Below are 25,300 nucleotides of genomic sequence, written 5' to 3'. Positions count from 1 at the left end.
TCAATATAATATGATTTAAAGTTTAGCCTCTATAACTAAACAAATTTTTAATAATCCTCCCATGCGAGAACAGCGCGCCTTCTTCTAGAAGTGACAGCGGCCAGCCCTGCACAAGTCTTTCAAAAAGCAGGTATGCACAAGCAGCGACCATCGTATGATTGTGCTATCTGTAATAACGGCATTGAGAAAACCTTGCAACATCTGTTCTTCCAATGCCCGCTAGCTTTAACTTGCTGGAATATGTTGCAAGTAACTCCGGTGGACTCAGATTCATTTTTTGGAACCATAGAAAGCATCAAGGCTCAAATCAGCTCACCCATGTTCATGAGTTTAATCATCTTGTTATGTTGGACCATATGGACAGCAAGAAATGAACTGATATTTCAAGGAATTCAACCGTCATTAGGGCAGTGCCGGGCTACTTTCAAAAAAGAACTAGCGTTACTTATGCATCGAGTCAAGGAGAAACACAAAACCACAGTTAGAAGAATGGATAAGTTCTTTTGGTTGAGCCTAGTTTTAGTTTTGATTTTTTTTCTTTCTTTCTTTGTTTCCTGAAGTTCGCGTTGTAAAGACTTTTTTCTTTTGTTTTAATATATAAAGTTCGCGTTGTAAAGACTTTTTTCTTTTGTTTTAATATATATTCAGTAGGAGTCTTGAACTCCTCCTGTTGCTTAAAAAAAAAAAGCAGCGACCGCACCAGGCGGGGGCGCCTGGGCGGCGTGACCGCACCAGGTGTCTTGGCAGCCAAGCGCCATCCTCCTGGGCCCGGGCCCCACACCTCTGGCCGGCGAGTTGTGCAGGGCTTCGGCGCGGCGAGTTGTCTTGACAGCCAAGCACGGAAGCGCGCCCTCCTCCCTGTCCCGGGCCCCACACCTCTGGCCGTTCCGTTTCGTTCCAACGCATCACGCCATCACCCCCTACAAAAACCCCACCCCCTCTCCTTGCTCTCTCTCCGCCTCAGCACTCGGCAGCCCTTCCACCGCGAAACGGGGCGAGCCCACGCCGAACGCACGCACCCCAAAAAACACATACACCGCCGGATTCGCTGCGGAAACGCGGTGACATCCCAAAATCCGCTCGGCGCTGGGCGGGGATTGGTAGCGGAGTAGGAGGCGGCGGCAGGGGGTGAAGGAGGGATACGGGAGATGGACGCGGCGGGGGACATCGTGAAGGTGGCGAGCATGCGGCGGGGGAACAGCGGCTCCATGTGGCGCCGCGGGGAGGACGTGTTCTCGCGCTCGTCCAGGGAGGAGGATGACGAGGAGGCGCTGCGGTGGGCCGCGCTCGAGAAGCTGCCCACCTACGACCGCGTCCGCCGCGCCATGGTCCCGCTCGGCGACGGCGCCGAGGCGGGCGCGGGCGGCGGGAAGGGGCTCGTCGACGTCGACGTGCTCAGCCTCGGCCCGCAGCAGCGCCGTGCGCTGCTGGAGCGCCTCGTGCGCGTCGCTGACGAGGACAACGAGCGCTTCCTGCTCAAGCTCAAGGACCGCGTCGACAGGTACTGTGCTATGCCCTCGCCCGCTCCGCTCGCTCGTGATGAGCCGCGCGGTCACCGCCGCCCTTTCCCCTCCCGCCGGGTGTTTCACGATTTGCGCGCGCGCGCGCGCGTTTCATTGGTGCAGGGTCGGGATCGACATGCCCACGATCGAGGTGCGGTTCCAGAACCTCGAGGCGGAGGCGGAGGTGCGCGTCGGCAGCAGCGGCCTCCCCACCGTCCTCAACTCCATCGTCAACACGGTCGAGGTACGCGCGCGGCCATCGCGCCCGTTCATTTGTGCGTTGTGGGATTCCGCCTGCATATGCGCTACCGAATGATGATTGATTTTGGATGCGCCTCTTCGACTCAGGAAGCGGCGAACGCGCTGCACTTACTGCCCAGTAGGAAGCGGACCATGCCCATCCTCCACGACGTCAGCGGAATCATCAAGCCTCGCAGGTACTGGAATAAAATAATAGCTATTCATAGTTTTCTCTCCTCAGGAATGCCCAATTGTTTTCTATTTACAGAGTTGATGAGATGTTCCTTTCGGCAACTAGATACTATTGGTGTTTTGCTTGTGTGGAGACTGGATTGACTAGTAATCTGGGACTCTGTGGCTTCTTCCACCAGTCAACCTCACGTTCTTTACGTTGAGTGCAGGATGACCCTTCTGTTAGGCCCACCCGGATCAGGGAAGACCACTTTGCTGCTCGCGTTGGCTGGAAGGCTTGACAAAGACCTCAAGGTAGTGGAAAATGGAGGGCACTATTGCATTTATGTGCAATAATTATAACTTCCAGAACCCAATCTGTATTTTCTCATTAATTGTATTTCATGAAAATCTCTTTTGTTCTCAAGTTATGCCAAAAAATGGGCAGCCAAAATTAGGGGGTCTTTGGATCCAGGGACAAATTTTTAGTCCAGGTCACATCGGATGTTTGATGCCAATTAGAGGGACTAAACATGAGCTAACTATAAAACTAATTGCATAAATGGAGACTAATTCATGAGACAAATCTATTAAACCTAATTAATCTATCATTAGCATATGTTTATTGTAGCATAACATTATCAAATTATGGACTAATTAGGCTAATGGATTCGTCTCGCGAATTAGCCCTCATTTATGCAATTGGTTTTATAATTAGTTTATATTTAATACTGCTAATTGGTGTCCAAACATCCGATGTGACGGCGACTAAATTCCCCCGATCCAAACGGGGACCTTTGGTCGGCAACTGCTTCAATGTTGTACAGATTACCGAAATGTACAGTGCCTAATGTGACGAGACACTCTGCAGGTTAGTGGAAAAGTGACCTACAATGGGCAAGAGATGACAGAGTTTGTTCCAGAGAGGACAGCTGCGTATATCAGCCAGCATGACCTCCACATCGGGGAGATGACTGTGAGGGAGACTCTTGCATTCTCAGCACGCTGCCAGGGTGTTGGCTCCCGCTTTGGTATGATTCGGAGCAGTTAGTCACGTCAGCACATGCATATTCATATGTGCCTCTAGCCTACTATGTGGGATTTGCATGGTTTCGCTGATATGCTTATCATGTTTTGCTTCTTTCCTTTTATGTTATTAGATATGCTGACTGAGCTGTCGAGGCGGGAGAAGGCGGCCAATATCAAACCTGATGCTGATATTGATGCATACATGAAGGCAAGTGAAGCACTGAACCCTGACCAAATCCAGTAGATCTTCCATCTTTTGGTTATATTTTCATGAATATTTAACGATTTCTAATGAAAACTGACTACTATTTTCTGCTTAATTTAATTAGGCTTCTGCAATGGGTGGGCAAGAGGCCAGTGTGGTCACTGACTACATCCTGAAGGTATGTGCAACTTTTAGCCTCAACCTTGAGTAATTCTAGATTGAATTACCTAATGTCGCAATTACTTGCCGCAGATATTAGGACTAGAGATATGTGCGGACACGATGGTAGGGGATGAAATGCTCAGGGGCATATCTGGTGGACAACGGAAGCGTGTGACAACCGGTAAACATTCTATTATAACAATTTCAGTTTAAGAGCATTGGCTTTGCTGAAGTGCTTTCTGAATTCTGAATGATATCATTTCGATGTTTCCTGTAGGTGAGATGCTGGTTGGTCCTGCCAGGGCGCTTTTTATGGACGAGATCTCGACTGGGCTTGATAGCTCCACTACCTTCCAGATTGTGAACTCACTCAGGCAGTCCATCCACATCCTTGGTGGCACAGCAGTCATCTCCTTGCTTCAACCAGCGCCTGAGACATATAACCTGTTCGATGACATTATTCTCCTTTCAGACGGCCAGGTTGTGTACCAGGGCCCTCGAGAAGAAGTTATCGAGTTTTTTGAGTCCATGGGTTTCAGATGCCCTGAGAGGAAGGGTGTTGCTGACTTCTTGCAAGAAGTATGTACTGTGCCACCTTATTTCAGTATACACCTGCATAATGTTCTTGTTACCATATCTCCATTTGAAATTCTGAGCAGGTGACTTCGAAAAAAGATCAGAAACAGTACTGGGCACGGCGTGATGAGCCCTACAGGTTTGTGACGGTGAAGGAATTCGCAATGGCATTCAAGTCATTCCATACGGGGAGAGCTATAGAAAATGAGCTTTCTGTCCCATTCGACAAGAGCAAAAGCCACCCAGCCGCATTAACCACCACGAGATATGGTGTGAGTGGCAAGGAGCTGCTGAAGGCAAACATAGACCGTGAGATCCTTCTGATGAAGAGGAACTCTTTCGTCTACATGTTCAGAACCTTTCAGGTAACTCAGCCCACCCCCCCTCCCCGCCAAAAAAAAAGTTCCAAACAGTATGATTGATTGGCATGTAAGTAAAAATAACTGAAACACGACTGACTCCTTCGTTCTTTGGTATTACAGCTGATGCTGATGTCAATCATTGCAATGACTCTCTTCTTCCGTACGAAGATGAAGCATGACACAGTGATTGATGGGGGCCTCTACATGGGCGCACTCTTCTTTGGCGTGCTTTTGATCATGTTCAATGGCTTCTCTGAGATGGCAATGACTGTCTTCAAACTGCCTGTATTCTTCAAGCAGAGGGATCTCCTTTTCTTTCCAGCATGGTCCTACACTATACCCTCATGGATCCTCAAGATACCCATCACATTTATCGAGGTCGCAGGTTATGTATTCTTGACATACTATGTCATTGGCTTCGACCCAAATGTCGGCAGGTGAGATTTGCCGATTGTTTAAATGTGTATCCTTACCCATTTTTATTACTCTGGTAATGCATTGAGAATGTTCTAACAGCAGTAGTTGCCCTCAGGTTCTTCAAGCAGTATCTGCTTCTGTTAGCCATCAATCAGATGGCAGCGGCACTCTTTCGCTTTATTGGTGGGGTAGCGAGGAACATGATTGTTGCTAATGTCTTTGCATCATTCATGTTGCTGGTTGTCATGGTGTTGGGAGGATTTATTCTAGTAAGAGGTAAGGACTCATATTTCTCTCTTTATAATTCTTTGCAATGTAGCTTCTTCATAAACTGATATTTCTTTGTATTTCGTGTTGCAGAAAAAATAAAGAAATGGTGGATCTGGGGGTACTGGATCTCCCCAATGATGTATGCGCAGAATGCCATTTCGGTGAATGAGATGTTGGGGCACAGCTGGGACAAAATATTGAATAGCACTGCCTCCAACGAGACCCTAGGTGTGCAAATCCTCAAGTCCCGTGGAATATTCCCAGAAGCAAAGTGGTACTGGATTGGCTTTGGTGCAATGATTGGGTTCACCATACTCTTCAATGCTCTCTTCACTCTTGCCCTTACATACCTCAAACGTGAGTAACTCCCAAACTGTTTGTTCACTTATTGTTGTTGGATTTCACAATACTGAACTTGCGAATGGTTTATCTTGTTATTTTCCAGCATATGGCAATTCTCGGCCATCAGTATCTGAAGAGGAGCTGAAAGAGAAGCATGCCAACATGAAAGGCGAGGTTCTGGATGGCAATCACCTGGCATCAGCAAGTAGTCATCGATCAACAGGAATGAACATCGAAACTGATCCGGCAATCGTGGAAGATGATTCTGCCCTGACTAAACGGGGAATGATACTCCCATTTGTCCCGCTTTCACTCACCTTTGATAACATCAGATACTCTGTTGACATGCCACAGGTGAAATATAGAAACATGTTTCTTTGACACTATCAACAAAGGTAATTAATCACTACTTTGTATAACCTCGGTTGTGAAATTGATTCAGGAAATGAAAGCACAAGGTGTACAAGAAGATCGTCTGGAGCTCCTCAAAGGTGTCAGTGGGTCATTTAGGCCTGGTGTGCTGACCGCACTAATGGGCGTCAGTGGCGCAGGAAAAACTACTTTGATGGATGTGTTGGCCGGAAGAAAGACAGGTGGATACATTGAAGGAGACATCAGCATTTCAGGATACCCGAAGAAACAAGAGACCTTCGCACGCGTATCAGGATACTGTGAACAAAATGATATCCACTCACCGCAGGTGACAGTCTATGAGTCACTGCTTTTCTCAGCATGGCTCCGGCTTCCCAAGGATGTTGATTCAAAAAAAAGAAAGGTCAGTTCCAGAAAACTGTTGTCATTTCCACCTTCAGTGGATATTATTTGGTAGATAGTTGCTTACCTTTATGTGTGCAGATCTTCATTGAAGAGGTGATGGAGCTTGTGGAGCTCAAACCACTGAGGGATGCTTTGGTTGGACTCCCTGGAGTGAATGGTCTGTCAACTGAGCAGAGGAAAAGGCTTACCATTGCTGTGGAACTTGTTGCAAATCCATCAATCATCTTCATGGATGAGCCAACCTCGGGGCTTGATGCCCGGGCAGCTGCAATTGTGATGCGGACAGTGAGGAACACTGTCGATACTGGTAGGACTGTGGTCTGCACGATACATCAGCCTAGTATTGACATATTTGAAGCATTCGATGAGGTGAGCAAGGTTTCCCATACGATATTCTTCCAACTACTCTCTACTACTCAATGGTTACCTTTGCTAGATTGGTTATACTTGTTTTACTGTGGTTGCTTTTCCACCCTTGAACTATGTTGCAACTTGCAAGGTCTCAAATGTTTGATTAATGCTTGCAGCTTTTCCTGATGAAGCGAGGTGGAGAAGAGATCTATGCTGGTCCACTTGGCCATCATTCTTCAGAGCTTATCAAGTATTTCGAGGTAAAATTATATTACAGGAATCCTAATACTCATCTATTTAAATTCTTTAAAATTACCGAGAAGATCATGTGGTTTTATATTATCCAGGGGATTCAAGGGGTGAGCAAAATTAAAGATGGCTACAATCCGGCAACATGGATGCTGGAAGTGACTACAGCCTCTCAGGAACAGATCCTAGGTGTTGATTTCAGTGAGATGTACAAGAAATCTGAACTCTTCCAGTAAGTAAATTCCAATCCACTAGTCTATTCATTAATTCATCTTTGAGAGTAATAAGTAGGAAAAAACGCTATAAGCAGCTAAAATATAATTACGGTAGGCCGATATTTTGTAACTTACCATACAAAAGTTATCCAGCTGAATGAAGTACCAGTTGGTTGCTTTTCATGATTATCAGTTGGTTGCTTTTCATGATTATCAGCCTTGCTTCTCAAGATATTTTCTTGAGTAGATGATGAGTTGCTTGTTATGCTTTACAGGAGGAACAAGGCCTTGATAAAGGAACTAAGCCAACCAGCGCCAGGTTCAAGTGACCTGCATTTCCCTAGCAAATACGCGCAGTCTTCCATCACACAATGCATGGCTTGCCTGTGGAAGCAGAACCTGTCATACTGGAGGAACCCTCCTTACAATACCGTTAGGTTCTTTTTCACCACCATCATAGCTCTCCTCCTCGGCACCATCTTTTGGGACCTTGGCGGCAAAGTGTGAGTCATGTTGAATTGTACCATTGCTTATAACAAGTTTCAACCTTCAAAATTTTGTTGACATTTGTTTCTTAATCCAGGGAAACGTCACAAGACTTGTTAAACGCCATGGGATCAATGTACTCTGCTGTGCTGTTCATCGGTGTCATGAACTGTACCTCAGTTCAGCCAGTGGTGGCTGTGGAGCGGACTGTCTTTTACCGTGAAAGAGCTGCGGGCATGTACTCAGCTTTCCCATATGCATTTGGACAGGTGAATGGTTCTCTTGCAAATAATTTCCATATGGGTCTTTTTCTGATGCTGGTTGCCCCATATTATAGAGAGCAGGCCACTGATCAAATCGTGTCCTGGCAGGTTGTCATCGAGCTCCCATACGCACTGGCTCAGGATATCCTATACGGTGTCATAGTGTACTCTATGATCGGCTTCGAGTGGACGGTTGCCAAGTTCTTCTGGTACCTCTTCTTTGGGTACTTCACACTGCTCTACTTCACATTCTACGGCATGATGGCCGTTGGCATGACACCAAACTACCATATCGCCTCGATCGTGTCCTCAGCATTCTATGCTATCTGGAACCTCTTCTCCGGGTTCATCATCCCACGACCAGTAAGCCCTCGTCATACCACTGTTCTTGCTCCTGTTTCCCAATTGTTTCCACAGCTTATCCCCGTTCTTGCTTTACGCTATGTTCAGAAAGTGCCGATTTGGTGGAGGTGGTACTGCTGGATATGCCCCGTGGCGTGGACACTGTATGGGCTGGTTGTGTCTCAGTTCGGTGACGTGTTGACACGGATGGACGATGACAGGACTGTCAAGATGTTCGTTGAGGACTACTTCGACTTCAAGCACAGCTGGCTGGGGTGGGTGGCCGCTGTTGTCGTGGGGTTCGCAGTTCTCTTTGGTGCGCTGTTCGGCTTTGCCATCATGAAGCTGAACTTCCAGAAGAGATGATGACGACATAGGAGCTAGGAATCATGTCCTGAACAAAGGATTTTGGATTGGTTATGTCGCAAGTACATTTGGCTGTGCACATTAACGGAGTACACCATGTCTATAGATTCATTAATTACTTGATTATTAGTTAAGCTATAGAAGCCTTTGTCTTCCTTTTTAGGAGGATGGCGTAGTATTTTGTAAAGAGTATTTTATTTTGTAAAGAGTATTTCACTGCTGGTAAATTTTTTAAGCCGAGTAACCCATAGCAATTGCACTATCAGCTGGAGAAGCCAAGGAAAACACCACATGCCTCGTTGACTTGAGATTTTTTTTTTTGGCCTGCGTTGAAATTCAGAATACTGCTAGAACACGCCAAAGAATCTTAAATCTTGGGTGGTCTTGCTTTCATGTTTCTTTGCTTGATATGCGCCCACAGAACAGAGGACCAAGAAACATGCCAGCGAAATCATCACGCTGACCTTCCAGTAGCCATCGGCATCTCTGCGTTGGCTTGAAGCTGTGTTGAACAAAAATATTGTTACAGGGGCACATCTAATATAATGTGCATTCACCAAGTTTAGGTTCGTTCATCAGCGGATCAGCAGCTGCCTCGTGCCTGTTGAGCAATAGTTCTTCGCGGAGCGGTGGAGCGCCCAGCTCGCAGCCATGATACGCTAGAGGCACCGGAAATGCAACTTTGTTTCAGTTTACTGATTACTCGTCCAAAATTTATGGGGGCAACATTGAGGTAGCTTAGGGTAGCAGGAAAGCATCTATATTTTTTATTTGGACAACTATAGTTTGAGGGGAGAAGCTCTATTTTGACACCAAATGACACAAAAGCTGAAGAAATTGGTGAACTTCTCACAGTGAAGTGATCGAGGAAAGCTAGAGCAATTACTTACCCTCCCTGCATCTTCAGAGCGCATTGGTGGTTGAAGTTGACAAAAGGAAATCCCAAAGGAGTTCAGGAAGGGATTCAAATTCAACATGTTGATTGTCCTTACAACTTGGATGGTCTGGAAGGAGCGAAACGACTGTGTTTTCCAACGGGAGTAGAGCCTTTCAGGAGGTTGTCGCTGCTCATGGTCCAATGGCGCATTTGTTGGCTTGCTTTGGTTGCTGTAGGTCGTCTACCTATTGTCGGTACTTTGTGATTGGAGCCCTCCGGGCCGATGCCTCTGGTGGCGGCGTGGTCGCAATTTTTTTTCACTTCTTGGTGAAATACATACTCAGCCACGTTCACGAGTAAAAGAGCAAGAGCAGTTAGCACAATAATACCGTGTTTGGCTACAATGCTAGTCAAGTACTCGTACCAATCAATATGGATGAAATGCTAGAGGGGGACAAACTATATAAACAAGAGCGAAAACAACTTATAAGTAAATGCGGGAAGTAAAGTAAGGGCATGGATACACTGTATATTTCCCTCCGGGGGGTCGTGGAGTTGGTGCTCCCCTAATTCTTGCTGAAGCACTCAGTAAAGGTATATCTCCTCCTATTGATGCAAATTTCGGTCAGCACACGAGACCACTCGAGCGTGCAGGTTGTAAATGGACCGAAGGACAATGAGACCGCGTAGACCGGTCAGACCATGTTGGGGATCGCTACCTCTGGAGGCACCATACCCAAGGGTTACAGACAGGATAGTGATCACTACTGACCCTTTCCATAACCTTCGATACATTCATCGCCTTTGCTGTCTCGCAGATCGGAGGTTTTTCGAGTACTCCACTCCCACGAAGGATCAACAGTGGAGAACCTTCGGAGGCGAGCGAAGGTTCCCTCGCCGCCTATGAGCAAACGCCAATGACGTCAAAGACCTTCGATCTCAGATCAAAGGGGGGCAGCCCAAAGGACGGAATGCCCCTGGATCTTCAGAAACCATCGAAGGTGCGGCGGAAGCGTGAAGATCACGACTTGAGCAAGCTTGTGTGCCGTGAACGGCACTTCAACTGAGGAACGAGTACAAGGACCAAACAAGACCTTCGAAAGTGCTGACATAAGGGGAATTGGCGTGGGCAAAGATGTAATTGTATCTGGGGTCGTCGGGGAAAGACTAATTAGGGGCCTCGATAGTGCTGATGTAAGGTAAAAAAGCATGGGCAAGAGTGTAAATGTACCTCAGGACCTTGGAGTATAAATACCCCCCAGATTTCTCCACTGTAACAACTTTTTGATCATCGGAAAGCTCGCTCTGAGTGATTATCCGAGGGTCTTTGAGTACTTGTTTTCGTTCTCTGTTTGGAACCCTGGTAACCTTCGGGTGCGAAGGTCCCAATAGACTAGTTGAGCAAACCGCTGTCAGACTGGTTTTCTAAGGTTTCGCTGGAATCGGTCATCTCGAGGGATAATTATCACGCTTACGTGGTGAAGGACGCTGAGGTTTACTAGCAAATCAGCAAAGAATAACCAGCGCGCTACATGATGAAGACAACTAGTTTATGAGCAAACTATCAAAGGTCAACGATGCTCACGCCCGGGAGGGACCCCGTCAAGGCATGGACATCGCCGAACGTGCCCTAGGTTGACCAGCAAGTCTTAGGATGTCATCTATGGTCGTGAAGATCAGTAGATGAACATCGTGGAGAGGTTGGAAGAGATTTAGGGTTTGAAGGTAAAAGTAAATGCATAGTAGATTGATTTAGTTGGGTTGCCCTCAATCGGTCGTGGCCCTTCATAAATATAGGATGGGGAGGTCTGTACCATTAGGAGTCAAAACTCTTACAAATCTCATATTAAAATACAACTCCTAGCTCGGATTGGCCCGTTGAGTGGTCTAACCGCTCCTGGACCGGTCTGACCGATCAGACTCAAGTGCAGGTTTTCCTGCATGCATAACTTCCATCTGGACTCCAAATTGGACATTCTATATATATATATATATATATATATATATATATATATATATATATATATATATATATATATATATGCATTTCTACCATCTCGATGAGATCTACGTAATGGTGCAGTACAATTGGCAATGTGACAATGTTACCTAGATTGGTCTAACTGGTTTGCACGACTGGCCTAACTGGTTGCCCAGATTGTCCTGCAAACCTAAATCGTGCTAATTTTGGGTGTCAACATATGACCCTCTGTTTCTTGATAAAGCTTGCGTACCAACAAAAATTTATCAAAGTCAAAACTGCTCATGAACAATGAGAAACACATGTGCACCAATCACACCTGGTTTCTCACAATGAAGGAATCCTATTGACCACATATCTTGATATGGCTCAAGACAATGGTTCTACCTTGCTGCTCATGTTCCTGCATCTTCAGTTGAGATATGAGCCTGAGTACACACCACCTCGGCTGAGTATTTGAAATACGGTTCAAAATAATTCTCACATATGCAAATGAACATGGATGCACAAATTGATTAAATTGCGATCAATAGCAATTGGTCTTTACAATGTCTTTCAGATTTAAGACCGAGAGCACAAAATGACTAACGATAGTATCCACCAACCTTATATCCATGAATCATAAATCATCGAAATAAAAGAACCATATTCAACTTGCTTATTAGTGCAAAATATTATAATCAACTATAGGTCTCAAAATAACACACTTAGTGAAATACAACACAAATTGATGCTTTGAGAATCCATACAAGCCAATTTACCAAATCATAAATTCCATGTGGCAAATTACTCATTTGCCAGTATTTTACCCTCGTGCATTAAAGCAACAAATAAATGATCTCTCATCAGGGAACTATAACTTTTAGGACTATGATAAAAAATATTCACCAGCTATAGATGTTGTCAAGGATGATATAAATTATCTCCATAGTGAATTCATCTATAAGAACACATATAGCTGTTGACGCTTGCTAATGACCAATTTCAAGTGTCAATTTGATAAGAAAATCTTTAGAGTTTAAATAATTCATAGGCATTTTTTATCCAAAATAAAGTAGAAATCCACTATGCCCCTAGAAATTACGCAAAGATGGAAAATAGGACTAAAGTGCAGGTTATGAGGACCTTGTGATCCACGGGAAAAATTGTCGACTAATCAGAGCACAGAATTTTGGCTCACATGGATCAAAGAGTCCACATACAACACCAAACCGACATACCAAAAGCTCAGCCATGTGGAAAAAGAACAAGAGGACACGTGGGAAGCAACCAGAGAAGACTAGAGGTGGTTGGGCCCACCTACCAGTCGGCCAGCCACCATGGTCGGCCGAGTGCGCCCCATCTCCACCGATCTCCAGCCTTCAGGGGAAGCTTCCTACTGCCTTCCTTAAGGCGGTTCAGGGTGCCATGCGTTGTCCAACCGAGTGCAAGCAGCCCATTGAGACCCCCTATAAATGAGAGGGGGGGGGGGGTGGTAAGAATGAGGTAGAGAAGGCAAGACAAGCAAGAGCACTCCTCTCATTTTCTCTCTTGAGTAGTTCTATGGCTAGTGGAGTTTAGACGATTCTTCAGGGAATAGGTATGGGTTCGCTACTAGATCTCTTTGTAATATTCGGTCGTGTATACTTGACTTATCTTATAGTTATTTATATTTGTATGATTTATGCCCTGCAGTGTCAGACATAGATTTCATGATTAGTTTACTTTGATTTTATATGCTTTGCCTGGTTAGAGATTTAGTTCTAGTTAACTTTTACAACCTCCGGTATTCGTATGTTTGCTCTAGTATGATGTTTGTTCATCCGAAAGGTGGGGGCTCCGCGCGGGATACTAGAGTATCGCTTACTAGTTTAGACATGGTGTCTGGGTTAGTTAAGTGTTACTAGATGTCGCCCTTTCCAACGGTTTGTAGAGGTAGCCTGCAGGTGGTGACAGCCCGTTTAGTTCCATCATAATCCTCCATGTTCGGTGATGGCTTGATAGTTATATCTGTCAGCCATTTGCACAGTGTTCCCGTGTATTAGGAATAACTTGATAGTACCTAACCACTCTGTGCAAAGTATATAATGCTAGTAAATGGTATAGATAATTAAAAAAACATAGATAGACCTTGACTAACTAACTTCTGCCTAGCTCCCTGCCTTCTTTTACCCTTTGTTAGAAATAAGAGTTGATTGTCTTCTCCCACTACGTTTATCCATAATTATCTTACCCCTATTTAGGCATTTAATATTCCACTGAGATAAGTTCATGTGGCCTACCTACACAACTTAGTCACTGCCTTCCCTGCGAAATTATAAATGACACCCTGGTATACTCACTGGGTAAAATGCTAAACCAGTTATTCCGTCTGCTTGCAGAATGATTCATGGTTCATTAGTTTGGTTATCAGTAATTGCTATATGAAATGTAGAGGCATTTGTTGGCGCTGATGTCGGGCACTTCTAAAGCCTTTACCGAAACCAAGCTGAACGACCCTGTTTCTGAAGTAGACATTACGAAATACCAACATGCATTTTTGGCGCCGTTGCCAGGGAAGGCATAGGTTAATTGTGTGGGCAAGGTCATAAACAAAAGGAAATGGAATATTCATTTTCTAAATAGTCTAACTTGGCTTGTTTTCTCCTTTGTAGTGATGAAAACAGGGTAGTGTATGACCCATTTTGATCTGCCGGAAAACTTCATGCAAACTCCAGAGTCGCTCTTAAGAAGAGTTCGGCCTCGTGTCGTACCTCCTCAGCGTACACTCTCGGCATCATAACCAATCATTAGTGCACCATCAGCTTCTAACCGCATTGCTCAAAAAACTCTTCGGGATTTCTCTGCTCCTTCTACCAACAATGTCCCTATTGGGCCTGATGTCAGTATTGGAGGAGAAAATTTTGAGGTCAAGACGGGCTTAATTACGATGGGGTAGGCCAGTCCATTCTATGGCAAGGCCAATGAGGATGCTAGCGCTCACCTTCAGCAATTCCTAGAGCTTTGCAGCACTTTTGTTATCAATGAAGCATCACATGATTCTATCCGGCTTCGACTGTTTCCGTTTTCTCTTCTGGGGAGAGAAAAGCAGTGGTTCTACGCTAACAGAAGCTCAGTAAATACCTGGGACAATTGCACCAACGTGTTCCTCGCGAAGTTCTTCCCAATGGGCAAAACCAATGCCCAACGAGGGAGAATTTTGAGTTTTCAGCAAACGTCCAATGAGACCATTCCTGAAGCTTGGGAGTGACTTTAGGAGTACATCCTAGCGTGTCCGCACCACGGGATGGATAATTGGCTCATATTGCAGAATTTCTACAATAGGTTGACTCAGATAACCTGTGACCATGTTGACGATGCTGCGGGTGGAGCTTTCTTCTCTCTGACCCCCTGAAAGAGCTACATCATTAATAGAGAAGATGGTTTCCAACCAAGATTGGAGTGATGACCGACTCCAATCACGTCAGCGAGGCATGCATTCTGTCAAGGAAGCCGACATGCTAGCTGCCAAGATTGATCTCCTCCTCAAGAAATTCGTGGGATATCCACAAGGTAAGGCTCAGATGCAGACACTACAAGCCTTTCATGCTCGCATGACATGCGAGGTCCATGGAAACACCGGACATTCGGGCAATGATTGACAGGAAACCCAAGAGAAAGCTATGTTTCTCAACAACAATGGGTTTTGTCCACATGGAGGTCAGGGGTGGAATCAACTGCGCACATTTTATCAAGGAGGCAATGGAAATGCAAACTTCAACCCCAATCAGCGTACCTTGAGGGGTTTAATCTATGGTCAGGCAAAGATTAATGACACAATTCAGAAGAAGCTGGCCGCCAATGATAAGTCCCTGGAGACCATTCAAGCCAAGTTGGATGGATTCTCCACTGCTGTGAAGAATCAACTGAGTTTCAATAAGACCTTTGAAACACAACTGGCTTTGCTGGTTGCTGCCCTACCTACTACTGTCGAAAGCATCAATGCGGTGACCACGAGGGGATAAAAAACCACTAGTGATCCACCTTATCCTAGCACCGACAGCAAGAAGAAGGCAGATGATGCAGCGGAAAAGTCACATGAGGAAAACCTTTCCGAGAAGGTGCATGATGGGAAGACAACACTTCATGAATTCTATGATACCCAAGTGTTGCCATTTCCCATGAGGGTAAAGAAGCCGACAATAGATGAGCAGTTCAACCGCTTTATGGAGGTAATCCAGCAAGTGAATATCAATGTGCCCTTGATGAACGCGATGCAAGTTCCAGCCTATGCTCACTATCTCAAGGATATAATCAATAACAAGCGGCCATTACCGACTATAGAAGTGGTCAAACTCACTGTGGCGTGCAGTGCTGCCATACTGCATCAGTTGCCCGAGAAGAAAAAGGATCCAGGATGTCCCACAATCAAGTGTTCGATTGGGACACAGGTCTTCGACAAAGCCTTATGTGATCTGGGTGCCAGTGTTAGTGTCATGCCCAGGGCATTGTTTGATCGACTCAACTACTCGGTGTTGACTCCAACACCGATGCAGTTATAGACTTACAGTTGGCAGACTCAACAGTACGACACCCCATGGGCATTGCTGAGGATGTACCAGTGAGGATACGAGTTTGTTTCATTCCTGTTGACTTCATGGTACTGGACACAGACAACTAGAAGGAGATAATTCTCATTTTGGGACGATCATTTCTCAACATAGCAGATGCCCGCATTGATGCAGGAGCCGGAGAAATCCGACTTCAAGTCAATGGAGAAGAGGAGAAATTTGACTTTCAGCCCAAAAAGGAACAATGCTTGATGATTCGAGTCAAATTTAGGCCAAATCCTTAGAAGATCAAGGGAAGTCAAAAACGCCAAAGACGAAGGGAAAGTCTAAAGTCAGAAAGACCGAGGATCCCGCGCCGCCTACAACACCCAAGAAGACTAAAAAGGCGTGGAGCAAGAAAAAGACTTTGTCGTCCACCTCCACTTCTTCAGGTATGGACGAGTCGACCTCACCTAACCAAGTATGGAGAAAGGTCCTGCTCATCGGACCCTAAACCAAGAGCTAGCTTGGGGGAGGTTCCCTCCACCAAGTCAATTATCCTTTACTGGTTTCTTATACTCAAAGTAAAATAAATAAAAACAAAATAAAAATTTGTTTCCCTTTTCATCATATGCTTATGATCTGTTTAACCTCTTTAGAGTTGAAAGGATGAAAAGTTGCTCGGTTTTGCTTGTTTTATCTGTCTAGTTTATAACTTTAAATCTTTCTTAGATTTTAGTTTGTTGGCTTGATAAACTTCTTGCTAAAGCCTGTCAATTCTCTAGGTGGAATATGCTTAATCCAAGTATAGTTGTTGTGAGTTTTGATATGGTAATTGGAGCAATATGATCTTTTTTTTTCTAAGAGATGCTTGAAATCTGGAGTTTTAATTTTGCAATACAAAATAATAAAGGCAAGTTCCTCAATGATGATAAATACCTACCAGAGCCATATGGGTAGTGTTGCAAAACTTTATCCATATGTTGCTTGTTACTTTATTGATTTTTGTCAAATTGTGTGACCCTAGTAAGAGTCTTTTCATACTTTGTGATCAAGATCACGTACACGTCCATTTCATGTGCGAAATTCCTACAATGGGAATTAGCATTATCATTCATCAATCCATGCAATAAAAATTTTCTTGTTTGGTCCATGATCACTCTCTCCATGTTACAAATGGTACGGGCTATATAAAAAAGATGAAAAGATGCATACCAAAAGAAGGTATGCCACATGCCCAAGAGGCATGTCAAAAATGAAAAGATGCATACCCAAAGAAGGTATGCCACATGCCCCAAAAAGGCATGTCAAAAAAAAAGATGCATACCCAAAGATAGTATGCCACATGCTTACAAGGCATGTAAAAAAAGGTATAGCCCATGTCCATGAGAAATAAAGGAGAACAGATGATCCATGGCAAGGAATTAGTCATACCATCATTTCATTCCGTACACATGCACATCTTGATCACATTTGCATGATTTGATTTATTAATGGATCTACTTTTTGACTTTACAATATATGAAGTGCATGTATGTCCTTTCTTTTATCCTACCTTTGAACTCCATAAAAAGCCCTTTAATAGCAAAGGAAAAAGACTTTATTGCCCTGGTAAGAAAATAATCATTGAGTGATTCGAGAGAGTCATTTGTGGAACTTTGCCTTGTTTTCAAAAACCTTTTTAAGAAAAACTTCCAGATGGATTTCTGATCTATGAATAAAGGAATATAGCTCTATGCACTGTTCTAACTCTCAACAACTCAAGACGAGGAGAAGGCTAAAAGCCCCTTGGATGAGTATAGGATAAAGCAAAGGTATGTGAGCCAACTTATTCAAATTCATAGACATGCTATTCTGTTATAAAACTCTGACATGATAAGACAAGTATAGTGATTTTTTGATCAACAACCTGATTTGTCCTACTTTGCTCGTGACGAGCAAAGGACAACTTGGGGGGGGGGGGGATATTGCTGACGCTGCTAACGACCAATTTCAAGCGTCAATTTGATCAAAAAATCTTTAGAATTTAAATAATTCATATGCATTTTTATTTAAAATAAAGTAGAAATCCACTATGACCCTAGAAATTATGCAAAGATGGAAAATGGGACTAAAGTGCAGGTTATGACGACCTTGTGATCCATGGGAAAAATCGTCGACCAATCAAAGCGCAGAATTCAGGCTCGTATGGATCAAAGGACCCACATACAATGCCAAACCGACATACCAGAAACTCAGGCATGTGGAAAAAGGATAAGAGGACACATGGGAAGCAACCAGAGAAGATTGGAGGTGAATGGGCCCACCTGCCAGGTCGACCACCTTGGCCGGCCGAGTGGGCCCCACCCCCACCGACCTACAACCTTCCTTAAGGCGGTTCAGGGTGCCACGCGTTGTCCAACCGAGTGCAAGCAGCCCATTGAGATCCCCCTATAAATATGAGAAGGGGAGGGGGGTAAGAATGAGGTAGGGAAGGCAAGACAAGCAAGAGCACTCCTCTCATTTTCTCTCTTGAGTAGTTCTAAGGCTAGTGGAGTTTAGACGAAGTAGTTGTTGGGTCGTCGGACATTCTTCAGGGAATCGGTATGGGTTCGCTACTAGATCTCTTTTGTAATGTTCGGTCGTGTATACTTGACTTATCTTATAGTTATTTATATTTGCATGATTTATGCCCTGCAGTGTCAGATATAGATTTCATGATTAGTTTACTTTGCTTTTATATGCTTTGTCTGGTTAGAGATTTAGTTCTAGTTAACTTTTACATGCTCCAGTATTCTATGTTTGCTCTAGTATGATGTCTGTCCATCTGAAAGGTGGGGGCTCTGTCGGTGTTTAGCCGCCAAGCCTGCTCAGGGATACCCTTAGCAGTAGGATTGTAGGCAAGGGATCCACTAGCTTTGGAACTCGATGGTGCAAGGAACACAAGGATTTAGACAGATTCGGGCCACGAGGTGCGTAATACCCTACATTATGTGTGGTTGTTTGTATTGCCTTAGGTGTTGATGTGTTTTGAGGGGGTCCCTGCCTGCCCTTATATACTTTGGGGGGACAGGGTTACATGGAAAGTCCTAGCCGAGTACAGTTGGAGTCCTACTACAACCCGGTCGGGTAGTTTTCTTGTAATGCAGCTAGTTCTACACCTATTCGGGTAGTTAAAAAAGAGGTAAGTGTTGGCGGTCGTTAAGTACGAAATATGACCGTCAACTATACTAATAAAAGAAGGAAAACTATACCTCTCACTCACATATTTGTATCACTAACCTAGCTCCACAATTGTTTTCGAAGATTTATGTTTTCAGGAGCACAAGTCCGGAATAAGAAGAAAACACGACGAATACGTAGATAAAGTCGCAGACGATCGCGTCCTGCGTAACACATGCAAAGGAGGCCCACAAACCAGACCAAACAAGCCCCGGCACCGACCATTTGACATCAGGACCCACCAGGTAGCAACCCAGACGAAGGCGGTGGCCAGAGGCGGCCAAGGGGGGGTCGGCCGACCCCACCTGGAGGCCACTCCAGGAGAATTTTGGCGGGAACATTGTTCTTATCCTCTAGAGGCGCTTGTCAATGTTCCCATATTTGTTGAGGGCGGGAAACGACCTCAAGGAGCTATAAAAGGGGCCTCCCACCACTCTCACCACACACACCACTTGAAGGCTTCTTTCTCACACTCTCTTGTGACTTGTACTCCTTAGGGTAGTGGAGCTAGGCTAGTACTTCATCTCCTTAGCGAATCCAGTCGTCCTCGGGGTTGATGAGCAATCCTCGGCCTCTGGTATGGCTTTGTATTCCAAATTTCATTATGCTATTCATTCTGAGTTCGTTCTTGGTATCTTTCTATGTTCGTAGCTTGCTTAGCCTTGATCTATGCTTTATTAAGTTATACTAGTTGCTTGCTTAGACCAGATGATCTGGGTAAGGATATCGGTTCGTTGTGCTTTTGGGCTTACCTTAGCATCTTACCTGTCCATTCGAAGGGTGGGGGACCCGGGGGTGCTAGTGTAGCGACCTCATATGCAGGCATGGTGCCCAAGTATGCGGGATCCTTCAGATATGATAGTGCTCCACAGTGTGACTAGGGTAGACCGCAGGTGGTGACAGCCGTGTCGGTCCGCCGGGAAGCTGCTTCTCGGTTAGCGTACTCCCTGACATTCGGGTATCGTGTAGGAGTTCATGCAAAGATGAAACGGGACTGGATGTTCTGCAGTGTGGGTCATTCTCCCCGATGTCCCTAATTTCCCGGCATTTGCAGCTCTAAGCTTGTGGCTAACGTAACTTATCTGCTAACATGTATAGTATACTAGGATCTGTACCTATGCTCCCACTAACCTTAGGTGTGCTTGTTTATTCTTTATTCATGAGAGTTGGCTATTCTATGTGTGTCACATCACCCCTGATTATCCTCTATTAATCACTTACCCCTGTGTAGTCAGTAGTCTACACCTTACTTCATAAGTGTCATGGTTATGGAACTAGTAAATATCTTTACACAACCTAGCCATCCCTTGGAAAAATATAAATAACGATACTCTGAATACTTCCGGGTGAAATGCTACAACAGTATATCCGTGCGCTTGCGGATCTTTATGTAAACGTAAGACATACCAACACGGCATTTCTGTGGCGGCGTTGCTAGGAACTAACCCCTCCTAGTGGCGATGCTAAGAAATGCCAACAAGCATTTCTGGCGCCATTGCTGGGGATGGCACTAGGTGTAATGATTTTACTAAGCACATAAATATGGCAATATGAGTAAGAGGTAGCTACTGCTTATATAGGCTAATGTGTTTATCTTTTTGTTTTCTCCTGATTGGATGAAAATAGGGTAGTGTATGTCTGGTTTTTCCTCGCCGACAAACTTTGTTGAAAATCCCGAGAAGCTTGTGAGAAGGGTCCGACCTCGCGTCGTTCCTTCTCCGCTCTCGCAGTCGACAAGCGAGCCAGTTTCCCAAGCACCATCAACAATCACCGAACCCATGGCTGAGAAGACTCTCCGCGACTTCTCCGTCCCCTTAGCTGCCAATGTGGCAACTGGACCCAACGTTGATGTTGGGGACGTGAAATTTGAGCTGAAGTCCAGGCTCATAAACATGGTGCAGGCTAGCCCATTCTGTGGCAAGCCAAATGAGGACGCCAATGCCCATCTCCAGAACTTTTTGGAGCTTTGCAAAACCGTGACTATACATGGCATTACGGCAGACGCCATCAGGCTCCGCCTGTTTCCTTTCTCCCTCTTGGGGAAGGCGAAACATCGGTTTTATCAGAACAAGGAAGCCGTCAGCACGTGGGACAAATGTTCCACGGTGTTCCTCTCCAAATTCTTCCCGTTGGGCAAAACAAATGCCCTGCGTGAAAGAATTACAAGTTTCCAGCAGACAGGGATGGAATCCATCCCAGAAGCTTGGGAGAGACTCCAAGAATACATACTCGCCTGTCCTCATCATGGGATGGACGAGTGGCTTGTGCTTCAAAGCTTCTACAATTGGCTAACGACAACATCCAGAGCCCATCTCGATGCTGCTGCTGGAGGAGCCCATCTCAACCTTACAATTGCCAAGGCCACGGCCTTGATTGAAAAGATGGTCTCCAACTAGGGCTGGAAGGAGGATCGTTCCCAGCCCAGAACCAAGGGCGGAATACATACTGTCAAGAAGATGGACATGCTTGCCGTCAAGCTGGACCTCCTACTAAAGAAACTCGATGAATGGAACCGGCAACAGATGCTTGTTCCTGTCCATGCCATGAACTCGTACTCGATGTGCGAGGTTTGTGGTGACGGTGGACACTCGGGGAATGACTACCCCGAGACCCGTGAAGACGCTGTTATCACCATAATTTAACAGGTTAATTAATGGGCCGCGAGTGAGTTGGGCTTAATGAGGAAATTGAAGGAGGCTTACGAATCGGCTCCTACGTGAGCATTTGGGCCATGTGGGCCATGTATCTTTAGACTTAGTTCAGATTGAGTTAGAGATAGAGTCCGATATGGACACATTAGTTTAGATTGTTTCCCAAGTCTCCGGACTATAAATATGTACCTTATGTTATTCGTAAAAAAAGAATGTCATCACATCTTGCAAACAACAACTCTCGGCGCACCGCCACCCCTAATTCTAGGGTTTCATCCAAGTAAGCGCCATGCTGTCCTGATCGCTTCTTGTGATCAGGGCAGTATTGTTCTTGCTTTTACCTTGGTATTACTCGTACTGAAGCATTTTTGATGGCGAGTAATACTAGTTATCCTGATGCTCGTAGCATGGCTTTAGTAGATCTATCGTGCTTTTGTTGCTTATCGTCTACGAATATCATGTTATCTCTGTGCAAGTCACGTTTCAATCTTATGCTAATTCTTGTTGCATAGAATTAGTTGCACAGAGACAACACCCAGCTTCTTTTATATTTAGTAGATCTAGTCCGTCATGGTTCGCTCTTATACTTAAGAGTTGGCGTAATATCTGCTAGGTTAGGCCTTGCAAACGGGTTGGATGATCCGGTGATGTATTAGATGCTTTGCCTTAGTCTTAACAGGGAATTGATCTGGGAATCGGCTTTAGCTTGTTCTTAGGCCTCTATTCTAGTTAAGGTTTAGTTATTTGTTCCGTTCATTAGGCCTAATTACGTGTAGGATGTTCCGATCTAGCAGTGAAGCTTTTACCGTCCTGGATTAGATTAGCTAGATTTAATTGAAGCAGCTTTATAGTTATTTGCTTTATTTATCAATATCCGGATACATACAGATCCAATCTGACACCGGGACTCGATCGGCTCTTTAAAGCCGATGCAAGAGTCGTCCCGGGGAGCCGACCACGGCTCGGACTTACGTTTCCACGTGTTTGTGTATGCAGGCAAATCGTCGCAAGCACGTTCGCACCTTCCTGATTGGGTATAGGTCAGGTGGCACACCTTGCGTCTTCAAAAGCCGTGGCGTGTGCTGGAATTGCGGGCCGTTGACGAGGGAGCAGTGCCTGCCAGCGCCCCGGTGACCTCCCGGCTCTTCGTGTTGCCTGTCGCTACTCGCCGGTGGGTTTTGACCGACAACACATTCTGGCACACCCGGTGGGACCCTCATCAGCAACAACGGCCGCCACAGAGATGACAGGATTTCAGGACCAAGCACCGATTCCGCCGGTCACTAAACTTGTCACGTATGAAGAGCTAACTCCAGAACACAAGCAAAAATACGATGAGGTCAAAGCTCAGTTCGAAGCCGATCTCATCGGCTCTTTCGAGAGGACCCACAACCACGACATCAGGTGGAAGGGGTTCTCACCCGAAGGCGCTCTCGACAACATTGACCTGTCCGTACCATCAGAGGAGCGTACCAGAGCCCTGCGCCAGGAGATGAACTACATGGTGGCTCACACGCTTCATCGGCACTCAGAAAGCCTGGTGAATGAGCTCGAGCGTGTGGCACATCGTGTTGTCCAGGAGGTGATCAAGAACCAGTACTCCCCATCAGGACCAATCCTGGGGAGCCATAGGGGGGAAGCTGTGTTGCAATCTAGGCCGCCAGTATCGTAATTGCTCGCGGCAGCAGGATCGCAGAGTTCGCCGATCTATGTCGTCTACAAGATCGGCGGTGACCCCGGGGAGGGACAATTCCTGAGCGAGCCGCCCAAAGAGATCCCGCACGGTTACACGTGCGTGTACATACCTGACAATATCAACCCAACACGCACGGGACATCTGGTGGGTACTGGAGCTTCAGGAGCAGATGCAGAGAAGCAGGCATGGCTAGCGAAGTACGCTACCGGGCCGAGTGCTGAGCACTCGGCCCCAGGAGTTTTGAGTGTGGAGCAGATCAGTGCAATATTAAGAGACCAGTTCAACATCCTGCCCAAGAGAAAGGCGATCGGCTATTCTAAGCCGTATCCAAGTGATTACGACTTGATCCTGTTGCCACCCAAGTATCGGCTCCCAGAGTTCACCAAGTTCAGCGGGTCAGAAGGGGCCAGCTCTATCGAGCACGTGAGCCGATACCTAACGTAGCTTGGGATGCTCTCAGTGTCGGATCCTCTAAGGGTCCATTTCTTCTCCCAGTCTCTCACGAGTTCAGCCTTCGGATGGTATACATTACTACCCCCAGATTCGATCCGGACTTGGAGGCAGCTGGAAGATCAGTTCCACACCCAGTATCATTCAGAAGCTGCTGAAGCCGGGATTGCCGACCTCGCCTAAGTCAGGCAGAAGAGAGGAGAAAGTGTGTCGGAGTACGTGCAGCGCTTCAGGGAAGTTAGGAATCGATGCTACTCATCACGCATCAAAGTGAAGGAGGCAGTCGATTTGGCAGTTCTGGGACTCGCTAAGCCGATCAAGGATCTGGCTTTTCAGTTGGAATTCACCTCTCTGGCACACATGGTGCAGAAGCTCACGGCATATGAACACTATCATCCGGACTTGTACCAGGAAAAATTCAAGCGCCATGTAAACATGGCCCAAGCAGATGATTCCGATGATTCTAGCGGGGAACAAGAAGTGGCTGTGGCAGAGTGGACCCGGGGGGCAAACCCCGTCCCGTGCAAGTGGGTCAAACAGAAGGGGCTTGTGAAGGGCTTTGACTTTGACGTGGCCAAGGCAGAACAGATATTTGATCTACTGCTTAAGGAAAAGCAGTTGATGCTCCCAGAGAATCACAAGCTGCCATCGGCACAAGAGCTGCAAGGGAGGCTGTACTGCAAGTGGCACCACTCGTTCACCCATGCCACGAATGACTGCAAGGAGCTGTGTCAGCAGATCCAATCGGCTATCGAGCAAGGCCGATTAATTCTGGACCAACAATGATGAAGGTGGACAGTCAACCATTCCCACAAGCTAACGTGGTGGAGCTGTCAGATTTCAGACCCAAGGGCCAGAACTTAGCATTCCAGATTAACATGGCAGGACCCATGCGCCACCGTGACGAGCAGAGGAGAGAGGCCGCTTCTGGCAAACGGCCCCAGGATGAAGACGAGCCGGAGTAGCAACATGTTACTGAAGAACAAGTGCATCACATCCACAATCAGCTCCCAGCTTCTAATCAGCTTCTGGAAAAATACCAGTACCAGTACAAGTTGCACCGCCGATATGAATCGGAAGAGGAGGAGTATGAGCACCGCACAGGGAGGACGCTGGGGAGGCGCCAGGCTATACGCGACCACCGGCATTGCCCATTCTTCAGGTACTGTTGGAATTCCGGCATGAGCCGATTGCCTACTATCGATGATTGCTTGGAGTGCAGGCCTCGGGGACGCCAGTCAGGCGAGACATCAGTGTTCCAGCGCTTGGGGCCCAGAACACGTCATGACGACCATGTGAAGCGGCCATCCAGGGATGATCTTGAGCTAGAAGAAGAAGATAAGTATCATCACCCATGATGGTGTCCTGACGGGCTCAGCCACTCACAGAAGCGCAGGGTGCAGCGCCTACGCAATCTTGAGGAAGCAGAAGCAAGGTACCTTGACGTGCTGAGGAAAGCGCGTCCGGATCTCGTGGAGCAAGTCAGGCACCCGCGAAGGGTGGAAAGGCGCCCTCCAAGGAAGGAGTGGCGCCCCAAGCAGCCAAGAGCCGATGACAAGCCATCGGCTGATGTGAACATGGTGTTCGTGCTCCCATCGGAGTTTCGGGCAC

At 46.1% G+C, this 25,300-nt stretch overlaps 1 protein-coding gene and 1 non-coding gene across 2 annotated transcripts; one reads left to right on the top strand and one right to left on the bottom strand.

Annotated features, from left to right (window-relative positions):
- Window positions 1–958: 958 nt before the first annotated feature.
- On the top strand, window positions 959–8,587 carry LOC120673009 (ABC transporter G family member 36-like). Its single transcript, XM_039953680.1, has 22 exons — window positions 959–1,501; window positions 1,626–1,746; window positions 1,851–1,939; window positions 2,144–2,228; window positions 2,785–2,944; window positions 3,074–3,150; window positions 3,272–3,325; window positions 3,400–3,490; window positions 3,587–3,888; window positions 3,969–4,250; window positions 4,368–4,684; window positions 4,780–4,940; window positions 5,025–5,291; window positions 5,380–5,630; window positions 5,719–6,051; window positions 6,132–6,422; window positions 6,581–6,664; window positions 6,752–6,885; window positions 7,144–7,371; window positions 7,452–7,623; window positions 7,726–7,980; window positions 8,068–8,587. The coding sequence occupies exons 1-22, from the start codon at window positions 1,149–1,151 to the stop codon at window positions 8,323–8,325; spliced, it is 4,365 nt and encodes a 1,454-aa protein (XP_039809614.1). The 5' UTR covers window positions 959–1,148; the 3' UTR covers window positions 8,326–8,587.
- Window positions 8,588–21,036: 12,449 nt separating this feature from the next.
- LOC120677124 lies at window positions 21,037–21,143 on the bottom strand. Its single transcript, XR_005676187.1, has one exon. It is a non-coding gene; the product is annotated as a small nucleolar RNA R71 (small nucleolar RNA).
- Window positions 21,144–25,300: the final 4,157 nt, after the last annotated feature.

Source organism: Panicum virgatum, chromosome 5N (assembly GCF_016808335.1).
Source record: "Panicum virgatum strain AP13 chromosome 5N, P.virgatum_v5, whole genome shotgun sequence".
Taxonomy (NCBI): Eukaryota; Viridiplantae; Streptophyta; class Magnoliopsida; order Poales; family Poaceae; genus Panicum; species Panicum virgatum.
This window is presented reverse-complemented; position numbering and strand designations above follow the sequence as displayed.